This window comes from Mastomys coucha, unplaced genomic scaffold (assembly GCF_008632895.1).
Source record: "Mastomys coucha isolate ucsf_1 unplaced genomic scaffold, UCSF_Mcou_1 pScaffold7, whole genome shotgun sequence".
In the NCBI taxonomy this organism is placed as follows: Eukaryota; Metazoa; Chordata; class Mammalia; order Rodentia; family Muridae; genus Mastomys; species Mastomys coucha.
The window spans coordinates 54,359,223-54,379,806 of NW_022196913.1; the positions used below are offsets into that span (position 1 = coordinate 54,359,223).

General features: G+C 44.4%; 2 protein-coding genes across 3 annotated transcripts in view; one reads left to right on the forward strand and one right to left on the reverse strand.

The window, feature by feature from the left end:
• Positions 1 to 20,584, forward strand: part of Ippk (inositol-pentakisphosphate 2-kinase) — a 58,413-nt gene that overhangs the window by 23,284 nt on the left and 14,545 nt on the right. The window contains exons 9-13 of one of the 2 annotated variants that reach the window (XM_031358263.1): positions 1,967 to 2,240; positions 4,161 to 4,311; positions 4,914 to 5,016; positions 13,193 to 13,272; positions 16,497 to 16,716. In XM_031358263.1, coding sequence (XP_031214123.1) covers positions 1,967 to 2,240; positions 4,161 to 4,311; positions 4,914 to 5,016; positions 13,193 to 13,272; positions 16,497 to 16,716 — 828 coding nt within the window. Of the gene's footprint in view, positions 1 to 1,966; positions 2,241 to 4,160; positions 4,312 to 4,913; positions 5,017 to 13,192; positions 13,273 to 16,496; positions 17,958 to 20,584 lie in introns of those variants that run through there. The other variant, XM_031358264.1, reaches the window with a different exon arrangement.
• Cenpp (centromere protein P) overlaps positions 19,241 to 20,584 on the reverse strand; it is a 201,543-nt gene continuing 200,199 nt past the window's right edge. Inside the window, exons 7-8 of the mRNA XM_031358270.1 lie at positions 19,903 to 19,994; positions 19,241 to 19,557 (exon numbers count right to left, since the gene is read on the reverse strand). Of these exons, the coding sequence (XP_031214130.1) occupies positions 19,430 to 19,557; positions 19,903 to 19,994 (220 nt within the window). The 3' untranslated portion in view covers positions 19,241 to 19,429. The remainder of the gene's footprint in view (positions 19,558 to 19,902; positions 19,995 to 20,584) is intronic.

Consider the following 20,584-nt stretch of genomic DNA (forward strand, 5'->3'; position numbering starts at 1 on the left):
TTACTCTTTAAGAGATTAGGAATCTGACATTTGAATCCTGGAGATAAATCTCTTCAACTTTGAGCCCATTTCTGAACCTGTCAAGTCACATTTGAGGTATCTGGTCTGCAGTTTTTGTGTAATCTGCATGGAAGAATCCAGAGATCAGGTAGTACTTCCCTAAGAGGCAGGTTAAGGGACGTGATCTGCAATGGCTTTTTTAAGATAAAAAATAAAAAAAAAACTTCATCTCTTTTATTGTGTGTATGTGTGTGCGAGTGTGCATGCGTGCATGTTTGTGGGTCAGAGGACAACTTGCAGGGGTTGGTTCTGTCTTTCCATCATGTGTGTCCTTGGCTTTAAACTAAAGTCATCAAGCTTGGTGGCAGGCACCCTCATCCACTGAGTCATCTTGCTGCCCTCTGATGGCTTTTTAAAACAGTAGGGTAGCAGTACAGTGAGTCCCGCACAGTGAGTACTGGCAGCTCTCTGGCTCTCTAGTTCCGATGCTGTGCACTCACTTCTCTCTCACATTTTGCAAACCATCAAAGCAGAAATTCCTGAAGTTGATAGTCCCCACTTGGAGAAGCTGCCCAGCTGTACTCAGTGATCCCATGCTGGATACTGGATTTGTGGTGAGAGTTGGTGTTGAGTTCTAGGAGCTCTTGTTATAGAGTCATCACTTTACCTAGGCTGTGGGTCTGCTGGTAAGATCCTTCATAAGGATCCTCTATAAGATCCTTCCTTGCATGGCTAAATTTGTATGTGTAAACACTGTCTCTGGATTTCACATTTACAATGTCCCTCAAGTATAGACCCTTGATGCTGGGGTGAGACCTTGCTGTGAGGACTCCCTTGGCCACTTTTGGGTCTGGAGGAGAGACCAGCTTCACCACAGGCACCATGGCTCTACCCTAGATATCAGGTGATCATCTTAGTTCCACTTTGGTCACTCTCTTCTTCCTCTTGCCTAGCATGATGAGCAGTGCCTTCATTTGTCCCTTAGAAAGCACCTAGAAAGCCTCTAGAAAGACATCCCAGGATCCAGTGAGGAGGAGAGCCTTCCCATACCTCTCAAGGACAGAGACTGCCCTCTTGGCTACTACTGCTCTCCTGAGCCTTTAGCATCTCACACTAACTCATTGCCTCAGAGCCTTAGAGGGTCAGCCTAAGTTGTTATTTTTTGAGGCATTTCCACCTTGTGCCACAGCTCTGGGGCCACCTTGTAGTATCTTTGGTAAGATCCTTATGGGTGCTCGGATGTTGTGTCTGCTCATATTTTGTTGTTTACACTGACCAGACTCCATGTGGAGAAGGTGCCAAGGGCAGGGGTCCAGGGGTCCACAGGGTAGTTCTAGAGGGCCCACCACATGACTAAAATATGAAAGTGTGTAGTTCAAAGAACCTTGAAATGCTCCTGGTGTTGTGCATGGGTCAGGTTCTTATCACAGCCCCAGTGTCATCAATGGCAGCATGTGTCCTTGCTTGAGCTCTGGGAATAAGTCTAAGTGCTGTGTGGTAAGAAAATCTTTGAGGGGCTCTATGAGATCAACAGTCTTAAAACAGGAGGTTTTCATGTCAGTGATCCAGTCCTTTCTCTTACCCCAGGACTGGCTCTGAGGTTTCCACCAGCTCTGGGGACTGTGGGGCCTAGTCCTAACTCCTAGTCACTGCTTAGGCCCTCAAGTAAATGGTGATTGGTGGATATCTGTGGTTTTATGCTCAGCATTTGCTTGTAGACATGCTGTGAGATCATTGTCTGAGAGTGTCAGTCCAGGGAATTGGCCTGAAGTTTTTGGACTTTTCCTCCTTTGATGCATGCCTAGGACATAGCATGGAGAGTGGGATTCTTCTGAGGAGTTACTGTGCAGCAACTCTGATTAGGCTTGTTTGAGATCACAGGGTCCTAAGTCTGTGCCCTGCCCCTGCTTTTGTTTCTGTCAGCTTGTGTGATCCATCTCCTTTTCCTTTTTTTCCCTGCCTAAAGAATGGAGAGCTGATTTATGGTTGTGGTGATGCCCGGAGCCCTGTGGCTGACTTGAAGGAGCTTGCACATCACCTGAAGCCCTTCTTCTTCCCTTCCAACGGCTTGGCCAATGGGCCTCATTGCACGAGGGCTGTGATCCGAGAACTGGTGCATGTTATCACCAGGGTGCTGTTGAGCAGCTCAGACAAAGGCCGAGCGGGTGCCCTGAGGCTTGGGCTCCAGGGCCCACGAGTCTGTGAAGCCAGCCCTTTCTTCAGGAGCCTACACCACCAAGGTAGGGCCTGGCCTTCCCTCCACAGGTGCATTGAGACTCTCCCTTCCCATGGGTATCCAGAGTGGAACCTACAAAGTGACTTTTGTGTCCCTGCTTGGGTTCATGGTACCTTTGGGGATGTGGTCTAGTTACACAGAATGAGGCTTAGCTGACTCAGAGGTCAGGACTTGTTTTTGCATCGTAGATGGTCTGTAAGCTGCTGGTCACACTTGGATTATATGGTTTCTAGCAATATATTGTATAATGATGTAGTGCTTTCAACTATATTTTTTTCCTCTTGATCATCTTGACTTTGGATACAGATTCTCCTCAGTCTGTGTAAGAGAAAAACTGAGACCAGGAATTCTTTGTAGCTAGGCTGAGTGCCATGGAGTGAGGACTGGCTTACAGGGCCTCTGGTACAGTTGCCTTCTTGGTCAGTAGGAGGGAGATGGGATCAGCCCTGCAACTGTAGTGTGTTCTGATGACTCATGAATCAGGGTCAGGGTGTGACTCTGGGGGACTACAGAGACCTTTGAGTTTGGCAGTGCCCTGTGTCCTTCAAAAACCCCACAGGCCTAGCCTTCCTTGTTACCTACTCATGCCAACTGTTTTTGAATTTTTTTTTTTCAAAAAACCAAAAAAGAAAAAATTTTTTTAAAACTACAAGTGAATTTTGGGAGGAGGGGGTTGTTCTTGTTTTGAAAGCAGTTCCTATTGTTTCAAAAATTTTGTTGAAACTAAACCCATAGTCTGGGAGGATACAGATGGGTGCTGGCACTTAGGTATCTGGGGACTCAAGAGGAGGTTCTCCAATGTCCGAGGTTTCCCTCACAGACCTTCCTGACACGTGCAAACAGGCCTAAGTCATGAATGAGTAATATTTGAAACGATATCATACTCATATTTTCTTGTCACTGGTGGTTCTTGAATAGCATAAGTCTATCAGCACATGTAGATTTTCATCTTTTAGCTACCTACACATTCACTGCATGAGTATCTTGCTATCTTGACACAGAGCATCTGTTATGTGCTGAGAGTGTCTTGCTGGAGTGCTTGAGTATACATTGTTCCCTCTCTTTTTGCCTTTAGTTGATTCTGAGAGATGGTCAGGAATGTCAGGCCCCAGTTGAAAAGGCAATGTACACATTATTTTGAGTGCATGAGCGAAGGATGGAGTTTTGCTTCATTTGTCCCAGCGAGGACAGGACCTTGCCAGTAGTCTTAACCACAATCCATGGCTCTGCATGTTTAGCTTGTTCTGTGGCAGCCAGGATCTTGCCCCTCTCTGTATGGACTTAATAGTTTTTGACTCTGGAAACCCCAGTTGGTCTTGAGGGTTTGAGGATGTCTGAATGATTTTTTTTTTTCTGGTTTTTTGAGACAGGGCTTCTCTGTATTGTATAGCCCTGGCTATCGTGGAGCTCACTGCGTAGACCAGGCTGGCCTCGAACTCAGAAATCCGCCTGCCTCTGCCTCCCAAGTGCTAGGATTAAAGGTGTGTGCTACCACTGCCCGGCCTGAATGATTTTTTTGTAGTTCTGGGCTTTATCTCATGTAGGATTATCTTTAATTTTAAATATAAAATGACTGCTAGGGCATGCAATTGAGTTAAAGGATATTCTAAGTTGATGTTTGGACAGCACAGGGCCAAAGGGAGAGGCACTGTCTCTACCTTTTCTGTGTGTAGAGCCACTGGGTCCTTATGGTGGTCTGAGGTCAGTCAGCCTTGTACCTCTGTGAGGTGTGCAGATCTGCCTCAGTGCTAGGCTGGAGCCTATAGGCCTTGTCTGTGCTGCCCAGAAGGAGCTCTGCTGTCTGCGCCAGTCTGGGTCTCCCTCCTGGGTCTCCCTCCATGGGTCTCCCTCCATGGGTCTCCCTCTATGGTCTTCAGGTGTTGATAATAAACCTGCTTTCGTTCTCCCCTGATGTTCTTGGTAGGAAAAAACACCCCAGAGCACTCGGGGTTACCGAAGGGCTGTCTTCTGTACAAAACCCTCCAGGTGCAGATGTTGGACCAGCTGGACATCGAAGGCCTCTACCCTCTGTACAACCGGGTTGAGCAATACCTGGAGGAGTTTCCTGAGGAGAGGTGAGGCTGGCACCAGAGGAAGCTATGAGGCTAGGCTGGGATCAAGGTTGCCTGAACTCCAGAACAAAACAGAGCTCTTAGAACCTGGTTCTGGGAGGTGCCTACAACCAACTCTGTCTGGGAAGTTCCTTGTTTGGGTGTGCCAGGGTCTCTGAGATTCATGGTCACTAAGACACTAGAAATAAAGTGCTTATGAAGGCAACCATTCTGAAATCCTATGTCAGGACCTGGCCTGTAGAGGGCAATGTTGTCCCACAGGCTGCTCCTGGAACACTGGCTTGGTGTAGCTCCTTGGCAATCTGCCAAGCCTAAGGCCCCAGGACTGCACTGTGGGTCCCCATGCCCACACCCATAGTGTCTCATGAGCAGGATTCTTTTTGTACATCATTGGCTTTTTCTTTAGAGTATGGTGAACAGCTCAGACTGAGCCTTGGCCTCCTGGAGCCCTGGGTTTTGTGGAAGATCTTGATGTTGCAGAATCAGGCTTACTGAGAGAAAGCAGTAGATGTTTTAGGTGCTTTTCCAACAGTGTGGTTGTTGGGCTGTGTTGTGTCCTTAGAGCTTTGTCACCTTTTCATTTGGTCCTGGTGCCTTTCCTTCAGGAAAACACTACAGATAGATGGGCCTTATGATGAAGTATTTTACCAGAAACTGCTTGATCTGTCCACTGAGGATGATGGGACAGTGGCCTTTGCATTAACAAAGGTGAGTAGACCCATTGAGAAGCCCCACATGCCTTCCTGAGAGTTTTCCTACTCTCCCCTTCACAGCAGTGACAGCCCAGAACTTAGATTTAAAGCAAAGAGGCTGCACTGTTTCTTAGGTGGGGTGGGCCGGTGACCATAATGCAGGGTCCATGTGGAATTTCTCTCGGCCCTAATAGGCCAGAGGCAGGCCCCAGTGCTTGGTGGCCCTGGGCTCCATCTTTTGGATCCTGTTGACTGTCTTCCTTGGCTGAAAGAATTCCACTGGGAACATTAAAGAAAAAAAAAAGTACTGGTGCCTTGGAACTGGCTCTGAGATGGGCTGCTGGTAGTCAGGTTTTCATGTCAGATGTACCAAGAGAAATGAGGACCTATGCTCACCCTAGAACTGTACAAAGACATTCACAGTGCTCTACTGCTAAGGTAAGAACTATTGCAACCCCCGTGTTGTCAGCATGTGGCTGTACTAGATTAGAAATCACACTTGCAACTCCACTGCATTTGTTGCATAGATAGATCAAGGAAGCACTTCTGACCAACAGAACAGTTCCCAAAGGGTCCACAGTGATGACTGTGTGTGCAGCACTCTCTGAAAATGATGTAGATTGCTGGTTCCTAGGGTTTGAGAAGGGGAGATACTTGTGGAAGTTCACAGTCTCCAATGGTAATGGTAAATCACAAACATGTCTGTGGATATGGAGGATCTAACAGGTCATGTCAGAGTCATGCTCATTTCCCATTATGATGCTACTGTGTAGTTTTGAGATGTTGCTGGAAATTGGGCACAAAGCCTGAGAAAGTGTTAGAACGTGGAGCTTAGGCTCATTCAGTCTCAGTCTCAGTCTTCGCCCCCTCTTTCTTTCTCTCTCTCTCTCTCTCTCTCTCTCTCTCTCTCTCTCTCTCTCTCTCTCTCTCTCTCTCTCTTCCTCTCTCTCTCCCCCTCTCCCTTCCTTTCTCCTTCTCTCTATTCCTGGTTTTTCAAGACAGGGTTTCTCTGTGTCGCCCTGACTGTCCTGAAACTCACTCACTAGACCAGGCTGTCCTTGAACTGACAGAGATCCATCTGCCTCCTGAGTGCTGGGATTAAAGGTGTGGGCCACCACAGCCTGGCCATTCTTTCTCTTTATAAAGTAATTTTTTTAAGGATTTATTATTTTCTTTTTATTTTATGTGTATGAGTACACTGTAGTTGTACAGATGGCCATGAGCCATCATGTGTGTGGCTGCTGTTGAACTCAGGACTTTTGCTGGCCCGCTCGCTCCAGCTTAATTTAGTAATTTACTGCAGCTGTCTTCAGACGCACCAGAAGAGGGCATCCGATCTCATTACGGGTGGTTGTGAGCCACCATGTGGTTGCTGGGATCCAAACTCAGGACCTTCGGGAGAGCAGTCGGTGCTCTTACCCACTGAGCCATCTCGCCGGCCCTAAAGTAATGTTTTAAAAATGTATTTGGTGATTGTGATTGGTTATATGGCTCAGTAAGAATGTAGAGGTCAGAGGTCAACTTGAGTGCTGTCTCTTTTTCCTCTAGGTTCTGGGAATTGAACTTGGGTTGTCAGGTTTAGCAGCAAGTGCTTTTACCCACTGAGCCATCAACCAGCCTTCCTTCTCTCCTATCTCTCTCTCTCTCTCTTTTCCTCCCTCTCCCCCTCCCTCTCTCCCTCTCCTTTTGGTTTTCCAGATAGGGTTTCTCTGGCTGTCCTGGAACTTATTCTGTAGACTCACTCTGGCTGTCCTGAAACTCACTCACTAGACCAGGCTGGCCTTGAACTGACAGAGATCCATCTGCCTCTGCCTCCCAAGTGCTGGGATTAAAGGCATGTGCCACCACTACCTGTTCTTTTTCTCTTTTTGAGGCAGGGTCTCACTCTATAGCCCAGGGTAGATCTAGGTTGTCATCTCTTTGGATTGAGCCTCCTGAATGTACCACATCCAACTGCTCCATTTCCCTTTTAGGATAGATATATGTTCATATAGTTGAAACTGGAGACAGTGCTTCATAAAGCTGAAATTCAGGAGGAGTGAGTTGAGAGGAACCCAGTGTGAAAGCTCATCTGCTCTTGTTTATTTAGCTAAACTGGGTGCCTCTTACAGATACTGTCATCTTGGGAGACCATGACCACCTTTAACTTCATTGAGCAGTACCTGGAGGTTGAGTCAGTGGGCTTTCTAGAAAGGCCAGCAGCTAATATTTCAGGTTAGGTGGGCCCTCTTATCTGCTGGCAGCCTTAGTATTTATCGTAGGTAGGGTTTCATTGCTGTGAAAAGACACCTGGACCAAGGCAACTCTTATAATGGACAACATTTAATTTGGGCTCAGTGACGGTCCCCATCACTGTGCTGACTTGTGTGTTCCCTTACTCAGTAGCATGTTTGCTCCACTGGCTTGGAAGTTATGTTTGTGTTTTTTCCACTGGTGGTGTGTCCAATTCACCCATGCATATTAAAGTGTAAAGTTACTCACTTGTTTATGGCCCCAGCTGGCACATGATGTGGGGTATTTACAGTTGTTTTTCCCAGTATATGTGTGCACTTACTGTTTGATATTCTTAGATTTGGGGGTAGTGGGCAGCACGTTAGTCAAGCCTTCTACCATGTAGCTATAGCTAAGACAGTTTTCAAGGTCCCAGTTTTGAGTATTGTTTTTGACATATGTATCTAGATTTATTCATGTATTGAACCATTATCATTGCCTGACTTTCTCATCACTCAGATCAGTCCCCTTTTTCCTTTTCTTTAGCAACAATTTTACGCCATGTCTTCTAGTCACTCACAACCACATCACTTAAAAACTTCTTAGCCTCCTTAGCTGTCATTATCTCTGTCTTGGAGTCCCAGGTAACTTCAGCCTTTCTATAAGTGTTGCCTATAAATGGGACAGTCAGTGTGTGAGCCTTTGTGTCAGATTTCATTACCTCATTCTCTCAAATGGCTCAGCATTCCAAGTGGACAGTTGAGTTGTCTCTACTTTGTACTGTAATAATCAATGCTATTGTAAGGGTTTTTTGTTGTTGTTTTGCTTTTTGAGATAGGCTAGCTTCAAGCTTGGATTCTTCCTGCTTCCATCTCCTGTGTAGCTGAGAGCACAGGTGTGCACCGTAAACTTTGCCTCCTTTTCTTTTTCAGGGATGAAGTGGGTAATTGGTATGAAGAGGTTGATTTGGTATGAAGAGGTTGAATTTGGCATTGTCTTGCTATGTGTAAGGGAAGAGCTATTAAAGTCAGTGTCAACAGGGTGTGGACATTTTAGAGGAGAACCCTTGGAAGTCCCCCACCTGCCTGCAGCCTCTCCACTGTGGCTGCCGTTGCTCCTGGGAGGTGGTTTTAATTTATTACTGTGAAGAGTGATGAAAAGGGAGTGAGTGTGGAGGCAGAGGTGGGGCAGAGGTGCAGGAGCTGTGCAGTATGGATCTATGCACAGAGGCTGAGCTGGTTCCCCAGGAGCAGTTCATCTCTGTTTTATGTCTAGTTGTTTAGTGTCTGTGGGTCTCTATCTGCTATAAGAGAGGCGTCTTTGATGAGGGGTAGCTACAGTTATCAGTGGATGTAAGGATAAGATTTAGAATACAGTACAGAATTATGCTTGACTAGCAAAGAGGCAAAGTAGATTTTTTTTTGTGTCTGAGACCTCACTGTCCCTGGGAAGTTGGCAGAAAGATCTTAAGAGCTAGACTATGTGAAGCCTCATAAAAACAAAACCACAGCAAGGGCAATATAAATAAGACATGTGAAGGTGGAAAGGGGAAAGTTTGCAGTGTCCCCTTGCTGAACTATAGGCAACTAATGGCTGCTGGGAGAGGGAGAGTTAGCCCGGCATTGGTTATCCAGTGCAAAGTGGTGAGCCCTGAAATCACATAGTCACAGACAACTGGACTCAGCAGGTTGTGTGTGTGTGTTTGTGTGTGTGTGTATGTGTGTGTACGTATTTGTGCATATATCCTTATGTTCATTCATACATACTTACATATAAATGTATTTAACAATAATGTGGTTTGCATATGCTTGGCCCAGGGATTGGCACTGTTAAGAGGTGTGGCCTTGTTTAAGTAGTTGGGGCCTTTTTGGGGGAAGTGTGTCATTGTGGGCATGCGCTTTAAGATCCTGTCTTAGCTGCCTGGAGGCCAGTCTTCTCCTAGCAGCCTTCAGATGAAGATGTAGAACTCTCAGCTCCTCCTGCACCATGCCTGCCTGGATGATGCCATGCTCCCACCTTGAGGATAATGGACTGAACCTCTAAGACCCAACTAAATGTTGTCCTTATAAGAACTGCCTTAGCCATGGTGTCTGTTCACAGCAGTAAAACCCTAACTAAGACACATAATCAAAGAAAAAGAGGCTATCACCATGAGTATAGGTGGCTTGAGAGAGGTTTGAGGGAGTAAAAGGAAGGGAAAAATGCTGTCATTCTATTTCAATTAATTTTTTTAAAAAGTGAAGACAAATGTTGATGTTGACATTGTTTTACTCTCATCTCCTGAACATAAGCACCTTTGTAAATGAGTGTGTAAATGAGTCGCTGAGTTTGTTTGGTAGGTTTCAGTGCCATATGATCACAACGATTAGGTATTACTAGTATTTAAGTATTTTCATTTTACTTTTTGAGCTTTCATTTCATTAGCCATTTGTAGTATGAAAACGTAGCACATACAGGAGAGTGTTCATAAACAGTGTCTAACCCAATGAGCCAAAGCCAGCCAGAGCCCTCCTGGGGTTGTTCATCAGCTCTGGCTGAGATGTAGTGTGTAGTCCCGCTGCAGTCTGGCTAAGCTGCTGTCCTGACCTGTGTCCCCGTGGGATGCTTTTGGACTTTACATATGGAGGCATTCTGTGCATGTTCTCGTGTTTGGCAGCCTTTTCTTTAGTGGCATTTGAGCTGAGCCTTTGCTATGCATTCTGGCTTTTAGTGCTTTGCAGTAATTTCGAGTGGGTAGAGTTAGGATTTCCTACTCTACTATGAGGCATTATTTTTAGGTGCCTTGGCATTAGAAGTAAATACTTTCCAGGTTGCTTTTTATCTTTGGATATACTTCTTTTTTATTAACCATTTTTTGTTGTTGTTGTTGTTGTTTTTTTTTTTTTTTTTTTTTTTTTTTTTTTTTTTTAGTTTTTTGGTTTTTCGAGGCAGGATTTCTCTGTGTAGCCCTGGCTGTCCTGGAACTCACTCTGGATATACTTACCTTTACATTTCCTTTTTCTTTAAAACTTCTTTAGAATTCTTGTAAAACTTCTTTAGATTCTTGTGCTTAATATTTATACCATGTCTTTTTCTTCTTTTCATATTCTTTTATATAGATATAAAAATGGTTTTTAAAATATTAGTTTATTTCATGAGTCTATACACTGTGTGTGTGTGCAGGAGCCCAGAGACCAAAGTATGTCAGCCCCCTTGGAACTAGAGTTAGAGGTGGATGTAAGCTACCTGATATGGGTGCTGAGAACCAAACCTGGATCCTTTGGAAGAGTAGCAAATGTTCTTAACCACTGAGTAATCTTTTCAGGCCCTCTAATTGTTTTTAAAAAACAGTTACTCCGGGTGGTAGGGAAGATAGATTAATAAAATATTGATAAATCCAGAGTTAGACAGATGGATCATTGGTATAGAGCCCTTGCTTTCCCTTGGAGAAGACCTTAGGTTCATTTCCCAGCATTTACTTCAGGGTAGATAGATGTTCACCTCTAATTCCAGCTTCTGTGGATTCACTGCCTTCTTTTGGGCTTTGAGAGCTCTTGCACACATGGACACGCGTGCGCACGCGCACACACACACACACACACACACACACACACACGCACACACACACACACACACACACACACACACACACGTATGTATGACATTATTTCTGTCACTTAGACATAAATTTGAGACAGGGCCTCATGTTTCCCAGGCTGGTCCTCTTGCCTCAGCCTCCCTTGTTCTGGGATTAAAGGTAGTCACCACATTCCAAAACATCTTTACTTATCTGTTCTTGCAGGTTAGCTTTGTTTAATGATATGTTAACTATTTTCTGGAGACACTTTGGGATCTGTAGGGCTTGATGTCTTCAGTTGAGGGAAAAGGCCTCTCTTCCCCCTTGCATTTCTTCTTTTCTTTGACTTGAGCCTTCCCCTTGTTCAGTTCATAGCTTTGTGGGTAATCAGTGTTAAACTCGAAACAAACGTGGGGATCGCTGTTGCAGTGGGCACAGTGAAGGTTGCTTTATACCCCTGTCACTGCCTCCTGGCTTACTCAGGCTGCTGCTCAGCTTCACTGCCCTTGTGGTTTTCCCCCTCTATTCGGTGGCACATCTCTTCAGTTAATCTGATGAATGCTTAATGTTGTTTTTGTTTTTCTAAAAGTCTTAAATGGCTGATTTTTATGGTTTCCAGTTCTCCTCAGAAGTTCTTTTTGTTCTGATTGTTTGAGAGGAGCAGCATGTGTGTTTGGTACCTCAACAGCTGGAGTCCCTTTGTGTGCATCCATGTGTACTATTGTGGGGTTATTTTTTTCAGTTTTAACTCTTGTACAAAAGTCTTCATTTTTTAGAGCAGTTTGCATTCTCAGCAGCAATGAAGGAACTAGAGGTTCTCACAGCCCTTCTGGGCTTTTTTTGTTGGCTGTTACTCATGTCATCCTCTTGTCTTGTGCCTGCATAGTTTTACTTGTGTGTCAGAAATTGTATTTGTACAATTATTTTAGAGATCATTTGCTGTGTACAGAATTTTAGGCTTGTCTCTGCCAAGAGGACTGGCAGGCTGGTGTCATTTTGACCTAGCTTTGGGATTGATCCTTTTGAGCAGCAGTTACTGGTAAGGTCTGCCAGCTTAGGCTCAGGGTTAGAGAGGGTTCCTGTGGTTTCTGCGCTACCAGCATTGAAGGTTGACCTTCCTTTGGAAAACATGCCCAAATCCCTGTAGTCTCTGTGTTATTAGCAATGCCTTCACTCAGAAGTTTTTGACTATTCCATCCACTTTTTCTAGTTGGCTGTTGCCACTGAATTGGCTCAATAACTCACTGGAACAGTACTCTAAGTGATAATCACTCTTTGGTTTTGTATCTTTGGATTAGGACTGCATCACATAAAATCCTTGATCATTGTTTAGGTTTTAAAACTGTCTTTGTGTGGCTTCTTTGTTGTACTTTGGTTAGATTGGCATTGCTTTAAGGGCATTTTATATTTGGCTCTTTCTTTTTGACTTGGCTTCTGGGTATGTATCCTGAAATAACGAACTTCACTGCTAACTGGAGGGTGTGCAGATGGGAGCTGGCTGTCTCCTCATCCTGGTGCTGGTTAGGCCCAGAGCAGCCAGCAGGCCTGCTGTGTGAGCTCCTGCTCCTTCTTCCTTGCCTACAGGGAACTGAAGCCTGGGAAAACCTCAGGCTTCACTTCAGTGAAATCAAAAGGAATGGTTCAAAGGCACAGAAGAGAATACTGTCTGCTATCAGATCACTGCACCAGTGATGATGTATAAGGCATTTCCTTTTGTGTAACTAGTTAATTTTAGAAAAGTAGGAGCTGTTTAAAATCCTCAAAAAGATATACCAAGGTCCAAAGAACAAAAGGGATTAACAAAAAAAAATTCCCCAAATTGTGCCATAGAGGTGACCATTGTGGATACTCTTTTTGGTCTCTCACTGTGTGCCTGTCACACATGTGTAGTATTGGGTACAGGGGTTTCTGGCAGGCACTGTGCAGGTTCCAATGCATGGCGCCTGTGCTTGGATCCAGCCCTGCTATCACCTGCCAGTTCTGTCTTTAGTTTTCTTTTTATATAGTGCCTGCTGAGGATGCAGAGTTAATATATACCCAGCCCTAGAATGTGCTCACTATTGCTGTAATCACCATTCCCCCAATATTCTGCATGTATCTTTTAGAAGGTACAAAGTAGTAACTGCTGAATACAGTGTGGTCAACATATTAAGAAGCCGAGCAACTTTCTGTTCCCCCAACCCCCCAAAACAGCCTGTGGTTAACTTATTGATGGCAAGTCACAAGGCTCAGGGATCCTATTGGGGTCCACATGCTTGCAATGAGGGGGAAGGATGAGGTGGCCTGGCATGTGTGTTGTCACAGGTAGTATTTTCCACCATATGTCAGGCATTTGCCTAACTTTCCCCCTCAGGTTCTGCAGGAAACAGTTGCTCTATTGAGTTGGGAGGCTGTGTGACTTGGAACTGCCCTCTCTCCTCCACAGGTGCAGCAGTATCGAGTAGCCATGACTGCCAAGGACTGTTCCATCATGATCTCACTTTCCCCTTGTCTACAGAGCACCAGGTGAGGCCCTGGCACTTCTCTTGGTCTGATGGTTTATGGTACAGCAATGGCTAGTAAGCTCCCTTACTTAGAAACCCTGCCTGACAGGCTGCTCTATCTTTGGTATACTTATTTTATTTATTTATTTAGTTTTTGTAAAGATTCATAACTTTTTTAAAATTAACTCGTTTTCTAGAAATCTGTGATTTAATTAAAGGCTATTTATGAAAACAAACTTTTCCATTTTAAGATGATTATTATTATATATATTAATGTTTCTATCAAGTTCAAATGTTTATTATTGTTTTATAAGAAAATATTCTAATAACTTAGAAACAGTGTAGATAATGTGGCAAATTCTTTTCAGAAGCAGCACAGGTTTCATCTGCGTTGTACTGAGCCTTTTATAGGTTTCAAGATGTACTAACTTTCACAAGTTCCACTGTTATTTTTTTTGTTTTGATTTTTGTTTTTTGGTTTTTTCGAGACAGGGTTTCTCTGTGTAGCCATGGCTGTCCTGGAACTTACTCTGTAGACCAGGCTGTTCTCGAACTCAGAAATCTGCCTGCCTCTGCCTCCCTAAGTGCTGGGATCAAAGGCGTGCGCCACCACTGCCCAGCACCACTGTCATTTTTAAATCTTCCAAACAGCATGTCTGTTATTCTTGTTCCTTTTCTGAATGGCCAGCATGTATGTCACATCCCCTCCCCTAGCTTTTAGTAATTCAGGCTGAGTTTGAACGTCTTGTAGGTCGCATCTTCAGCGTTGATATTCAGGGGTGCCAGACCTTCCACATCTGACCTGTGTTCCTTGGTCAGGGTAACCACCTATTTTTTTTTAGTGTTTTTGAGCTTTGTGGGTTTTAGTCAGGTTTTCTGGCAGACACAGCACTTTCTGGCCCAGCATGCTAAGGAATATAGGGTATAACTGGGGAAGGCAGTTGACTGTTTAGTTTTAAACTCGTTATCCTTCAAGAAAGACCCAGAGCTTAGCTGTGAGGAGCCCTTCAGTGGACTAATTGCTGTGCTAGGTGAGAGCTACTCCCAAGGGTACTATTTATTACTACTGTCTACCTAGCTGCCGTGGTCAAGGATGTAGTTGGGAAAGGTAAGTAACACACCAATTTTATTTATAAGTGTTTCAGGCTTATTTAATTTTAAAATAAGAAATGTTTAGAACTTTGTGTTTGGAAAGCTTTGCTATTTGGCACTGTGCTTCCTCAAACCTATTTTGTGGAAGCTGCAAATTTGGTGACTAATTTGAAGAGAGATGACAGACTGGGAAATCTTGACTTGTTTTTGCAGAGGATTCTGAACAGGAAGAATGGGTTCCGCCCAGCAAGGCTGCATGCTTGCTAAGGTCTGGTCTCAGGGCTAAATAGTAGGGCCCGGGTTACAGGAGGCTCCAAGTTGATGGTCGTGAAGCAAGAGCAAAGGAGGTAGGGGAAGGCAGCAGGACCTTCCAGGGTGCCTCTGCTGCTGTCCTTTCTGCCTGTGAAAGGATCTGCGGAGGATAGTTGGTGACAAAGAGAAAGGTTGTCCCCACCCTCAGTTTTTCCTTGGAGAATGCACACAGCCTTCTTTGAGGAAGGTGGTGCTGTGCTCACAGGAATTGTACCTAGCTTGGGAAGAAACACCCCAAAAAACAAAATAACAAAAAAACAGAGGCAAAATAGGGCTGGGTTCATCTAAAGATGTACAGTAAAGCCTAAGGCTCCTCACAGCTAAGCTCTGAATTTATATCCCTGAATTTTAATGTACAGCCCAAAAATCTCTGTGGCTGCCATTTGTTTCAGTCATAGTTGAGAAGTTCTTAAGTTATCCTTCCTGTTGCTGCAGGCTTTTGAAGAATTTGGAAGTGCCAGGAAAGTTCCTCATTGCTGCTTGTCCCTAAGCCTTGAAGGGTCTATTGCAAACATGGGCACGGGCAGCTTGGGCTCACTGCTTGTCTTCTGGCCTGAGAGCCGCTATCACGGTGAGGGAAGCGGCTTAGCTCTGCAGCATTGATCATCCCAATACCAGGGTCTAGGGCTACCACAGGGTTATGTGTGGTCACAGCAGTAGGGATAACTGGGCCTTGGCTTTTGCTGAATGCTAGCCATCCAGTCTGAAGGAGACAGACTTTTGGTGTTAAGGAGTTGGTATACACTGGCCTGTGTTTGTCTTTGGCTGTCCTGGAGCCTGTGATCGATTCCAATTCAATTTTTCCCCCCTATAAACAGGATTCTGGAGCAACAAACAAGAATAAAGGCTTTCTTTAGTGTACTTCAGAACAGGCCCATGGATGGCAGTGTTTGCCCTTATAACTCTTGACTTTCTGAGACTGGTGTTTGTGTACCTTGTTTATTAAAACATTAAGATTTCTGAATGCACAAGAGCAGTAAACACAGCAGAATCATTCTATGGGCCAGCTGGGATCAGATGCTATTTATTTATTTATTTATTTTTAAGATTTATTTATTTATTATATGTAAGTACACTGTAGCTGTCTTCAGACACACCAGACAAGGGCGTCAGATCTCATTATGGGTGGTTGTGAGCCACCATGTGGTTGCTGGGATTTGAACTCATGACCTTCCGAAGAGCAGTCGGTGCTCTTCCCTGCTGAGCCATCTCTCCAGCCCCCAGATGCTATTTATACAGAAGTACGAATGTACTACGTTTTCAGAACACAGCTGGATACTGTATCTGGTTTGAAGTTATTCTGAAAAGGTTTTTAAGTAATTGTTCATATTGTTAGAAGCACATAACTTTCTGATGTTTATAACATCCACAAAAGCCTTGAAGATGTGATTTGAGAGTTAACAGAAAGCCAGCTTGCTCTCTGACTGTGAGAAGCATGAAGGGCTGAGCTGGTTCCCAGCAGCAGTGGGAAAGCACATAAAGAGAATCTGTTCTCAACAACCATCCATCTGGCTGCTTCACAGCCTGATCTACTTTTTACTTTTTCTTAGGTTTTGTAATACTTGGCTCATGATAAAGTGACTTTTCCAGCATTTGCTAATACCACTGGAGCATGGGGGCTATCATTCACGCATTCCACATAATGGCTTTTCCCCCTCTTCTTCTGTTAACCCTCTTCCTGGACATAGTGTGGGAGCCTGTGGCATAGCAGTCACTTACCAGTGCTTACATGTGAAGCTGGCACAGACAGCAGATACACATAGACACAGAATGGATGCTCTGAGAGCTGAGCTGTTAGGGCTTGAGTGTTTGTGTAATTTGAAATTATTTTGTTACTTGCAGCTCTGATCAGAGGCCTGTTATCCCTTCGTCAAGATCTCGGCTGGCCTTCTCTGTGTCTGTATTGGACCTCGACCTCAAGCCCTATGAGAGCATTCCTCACCAGTATAAACTAGACAGCAAGATAGTCAACTATTACTCAAAGACTGTGCATGCCAAAGATGACACTGTGAGGTCGACTCGGTTCAAGGAACATGAAGATTGCACATTAGTTCTCCATAAGGTCTAACTTTTCCCCTGCGGTGTCTTTGAAACTTGAATGTGAAAGTTGAATGGCAGAGCTATTTTTGGTTGTGTTGGGTGACTTGGCTGTGAATGTTTTGCTTTTAACCCCTGCTGAGGTTAGACTGCCTCTCAAAGACAAGGAATTGAAGAGCCCTATAATCTTCTAGGGCAAAGAATGTAGGACGTGAGTGCTGTGTCCCAGCAAGCCATCTGTTCTCTTAGAGTGGAGTCCGTTAAGCCCCAGGTAAACATCCTGGGTAGTTCTTCCAAGCAGAGCTCACGTCCAGTTCTCTAATAAGAAAAGCCTTATTATTAGGACCCAAGGTTTGGATCTCCTACCACCAGACTATTGACACAGAAAACTTGAATTGTTACGACTATCTTACGGTTTAGACTTTCACGAAAACATGGATACTACTGGAACTTTACCAGCTGTTAACTGGTCACTTGTTCAATGCAAGTCACACATCAACACAGGCTTTGGGTGGGTCCCCTGCTGCCGAGTGGTCTGGGGTTAGTGTGGACATTGATTCTGAGGGGTTTAGACTCAGGTCCCTGTGGAGGTACTGAAGCCCATAGCTTTGTGTCGGGGCAGCAGCAGGGAACACAGGACTCAGGTCAGGATGGACACCACTCACATGAGCATTGCTTTTTTTTTTTTTTTTAATTCTTTATGATTTTAACTCTGGGGGAGCTGAGGCGTTTTTTTCCTACCTGACATTGCTGCTGTAGAGGCTGGAGGCGGAGCTGTAGTTCAGAGTTGCTGAGGTCTGCTGGGTGGGGGTCCTGACAGCCCAGAGTTTTCCTGGCATTCTGGTGTTGTGGGTGATTAGGATCAGGTTTCCCTTCCTCCTAAGCCACATTCATCCCTGGGTTAGCTCTGAGGCATCCTGGGTATTTGGGTCTAGGGCCTTACTGTTTTCATCAGGGCTAGGTAGAAGGTTCCTAGCTGGCACTGAGGATTCTATAGGGTCACCAGAAGTGTGCCTGGCTGCTATGAAATCATTGGGAGTTTTTGTCTTCATTTTTTTTTTTTTATCCTATGGTAGGTTGTACAGACTGATTATTTATATCATCCTTTTGAGAGACTAATGAAGGCTTATTGTAACATAGTAGTAAAACCATGGAACTGTATGAAAAATACTACATGAAAAATGAAGAAAATATTTTGCTGATTGTAAACTTTTGTGGGAAATTTTGTGATAATTTGAGAATTATACTTGTTTGAATCAAGCAACATCCTATAGAGTTTGTTAAATTCTGTCCTAATATTCTAGCTCTTGAACACTCAGGTAAAGACAGACACTCGTACATTTGGATGTTCGACTTACTTTTTTTTCTTTTTCTTTCTTTCCTTCTTTCTCTTTCTCTCTCTCTCTTTCTTTCTTTCTTTCTTTCTTTCTTTCTTTCTTCCTTCCTTCCTTCCTTCCTTCCTTCCTTCCTTCCTTCCTTCCTTTCTTTCTTTCTTTCTTTCTTTCTTTCTTTTTGGTTTTTGTGAGACAGGGTTTCTCTGTGTAGCCTTTGCTGTGCTGGAACTTACTCTGTAGACTAGGCTGGCTTCGAACTCAGAAATCTGCCTGCCCCTGCCTCCCAAATGCTGGGATTAAAGGCGTGCGCCACCACCGCCCAGCCCGACTTTCTTTTAACTGGTGTATGCACACAAGCACATGTGCTTATATTCTTCACCTGACTCACATGCTTGAAGGTCATGTTCTCAAGACTGTGATGTCTTGGGAAAGCAGCCTTTTGTTTTGTTTTGACATTCAGGGTTGTCTGCTGTGGATGTGGACTAGGGGTATATGTTTGTGAGAGTTTGGTTGTCTGATGCCACATTAATGATCTAAGGTATGGCTGGGTCCCAGGCTCTCAGAGCAGTTTCACAGAAACCTATATTTCTAGAATGCTGGTCTGTTTAGAGAATTGTAATTTTGCAAGGGGCCCTGTCCAACCATACTCCTGACTCTGTTTGGTTCAGGATGCCCACACCAACCCCTCATCTTGGTAGCACAGCAAGTAACTGAGGCACTCACCAAATGATAGAGCTCTGTGTCTTGAGATAATGCAGCCTCAGCCTGGGTAGTTCTTATGTGGTACGGGGGACTGGACTTAGGGGCCTTGTACATATTAGGCAATTGTTCTACTACGATGGAAGTATAATCTAGTCTGTTTTCTGAGACAGTGGCTCATTATATAGCCAAGGCTGCTTTAAACTTAGGTTGCTCTTGTGTGCTGGAAGTATAGTTATGACCACCCTCAGGCTGTGGGTGTGTCTTCAAGTTTCCAAGTAAAGGCAACAGTACTGCTTCTGTAGGGACCAAGAGGAGTGTCAGGACTTGCTGGGAGATTTCTGCTGGGCAGACCAGATGGATAGCTTTGGGTTTTACTGTGTCCTATGCTGTCTTGGGGCAACCTGATGTGAGGTTGACAGCTTAACAGCTCTTTCATACCCATTTGAGAATAGGCAACCATTCTTGGAACATTTTCTCAAATACTAAACTTATCTATACAAAGCACTATACATGTTGCTTTAAATATATCTTAATAGCTTTATTTTTATGCCATGGGAGTTCACATGTAATAATACCACTATGCACACAAACTCATGTCTAAAGGATGTGGTTTCTAATTGGAAAAGAGAAGTGTTCATATTCAACATATTTCAAATGTTCTTCAGCCCAGCATTGTATTCCTGTGTGCTTGCCAGCAGTGGACTAGTTGTTATCTGCACTGAACAATCTTATCAGGCTGTCTAGAGCAGCTTCAATACCAAGTACACCTAGCAGGCTTCGGAAACTGAGAGGAGCAGTTTCTATGACTCTGTTCTTGTCCAGTTCGAGGGCTGTGAAGAAAACAAACCTAGTAAGAAACATCAGAATGTCTAAGACAGCACTTCCCCCCAATAGCCACACAGTGGAAAGCACTTGAGACAGATGTCACTTGTAACCTGAAGCAGAGAAAATACCCTCTTCCACACATCCTGCAAAGGCCTCAGGAAAGTAGTTCCTCCTTGTATGTTTGGGTGATTACTGATTAAAGTATATTAAAAGCTGATCTACAAAGTACATTTAATGACATTTTCAACTTTTGATTCTTCCCATGTAAACCCAGATAAGATACTCAGTTGGCTTTGATGGGCACACTGAGACAGCCTCTAGAAATGGTGTCCATGTACCGGGAGTCCTACCTCGCTCTGGGACTTTGGTGAGAAGATCCAGCTTTGGAAAAACCTTCCCTTCCTCATCTATTTGTATCTTCCAAACAATCACCAGTTCAAACCTGAAAAAGAGGTGATATTTGTTGCTCCTGGAATTCAAAAAGATTAGTCACATGGTCTCTGCTGGTCATGCTTACCTCCTAAATCCATCTCCCACTGAGGAGGAAGGTGTGTGATAAGTTCCATAAGACAGTTCGGAAATTTGTACTCACACCATGGCAAACATCAGTGTGGCAATTAATGGGACATACAGCATACTTTGAAAATGATCTGGAATTGATGGAAAGCTGTGCACGCTTTAAGAACTGTCATGTGCCATATGGAAGGAGAAACGGGAACGAAAAGCTCAAGCCACTCAGGACCTGAGGAATACAGCCAGAACTCCTCACTGGAGGATGAGGCATGAGAAGAAATGAACTACAACCATATGACAAAGACCAGCCCCAGCTGCCTGTATAAGGAGGACCCTATTAGAAGGCATGTTAGGTGTAGTTAGGCTGTTGAACCTGGGTCCTGACACACATATGGGCGTGTGCAAATATGAAACCGGGCAGAAGATGAACAGTAGAAGCCCGACAGTGGCTGTGGGGGTATGTCCAAGGGCTTTGGGTATAGGCCCTTGTTTTGGTATTTTGGGTTCTCTGTGGACTTC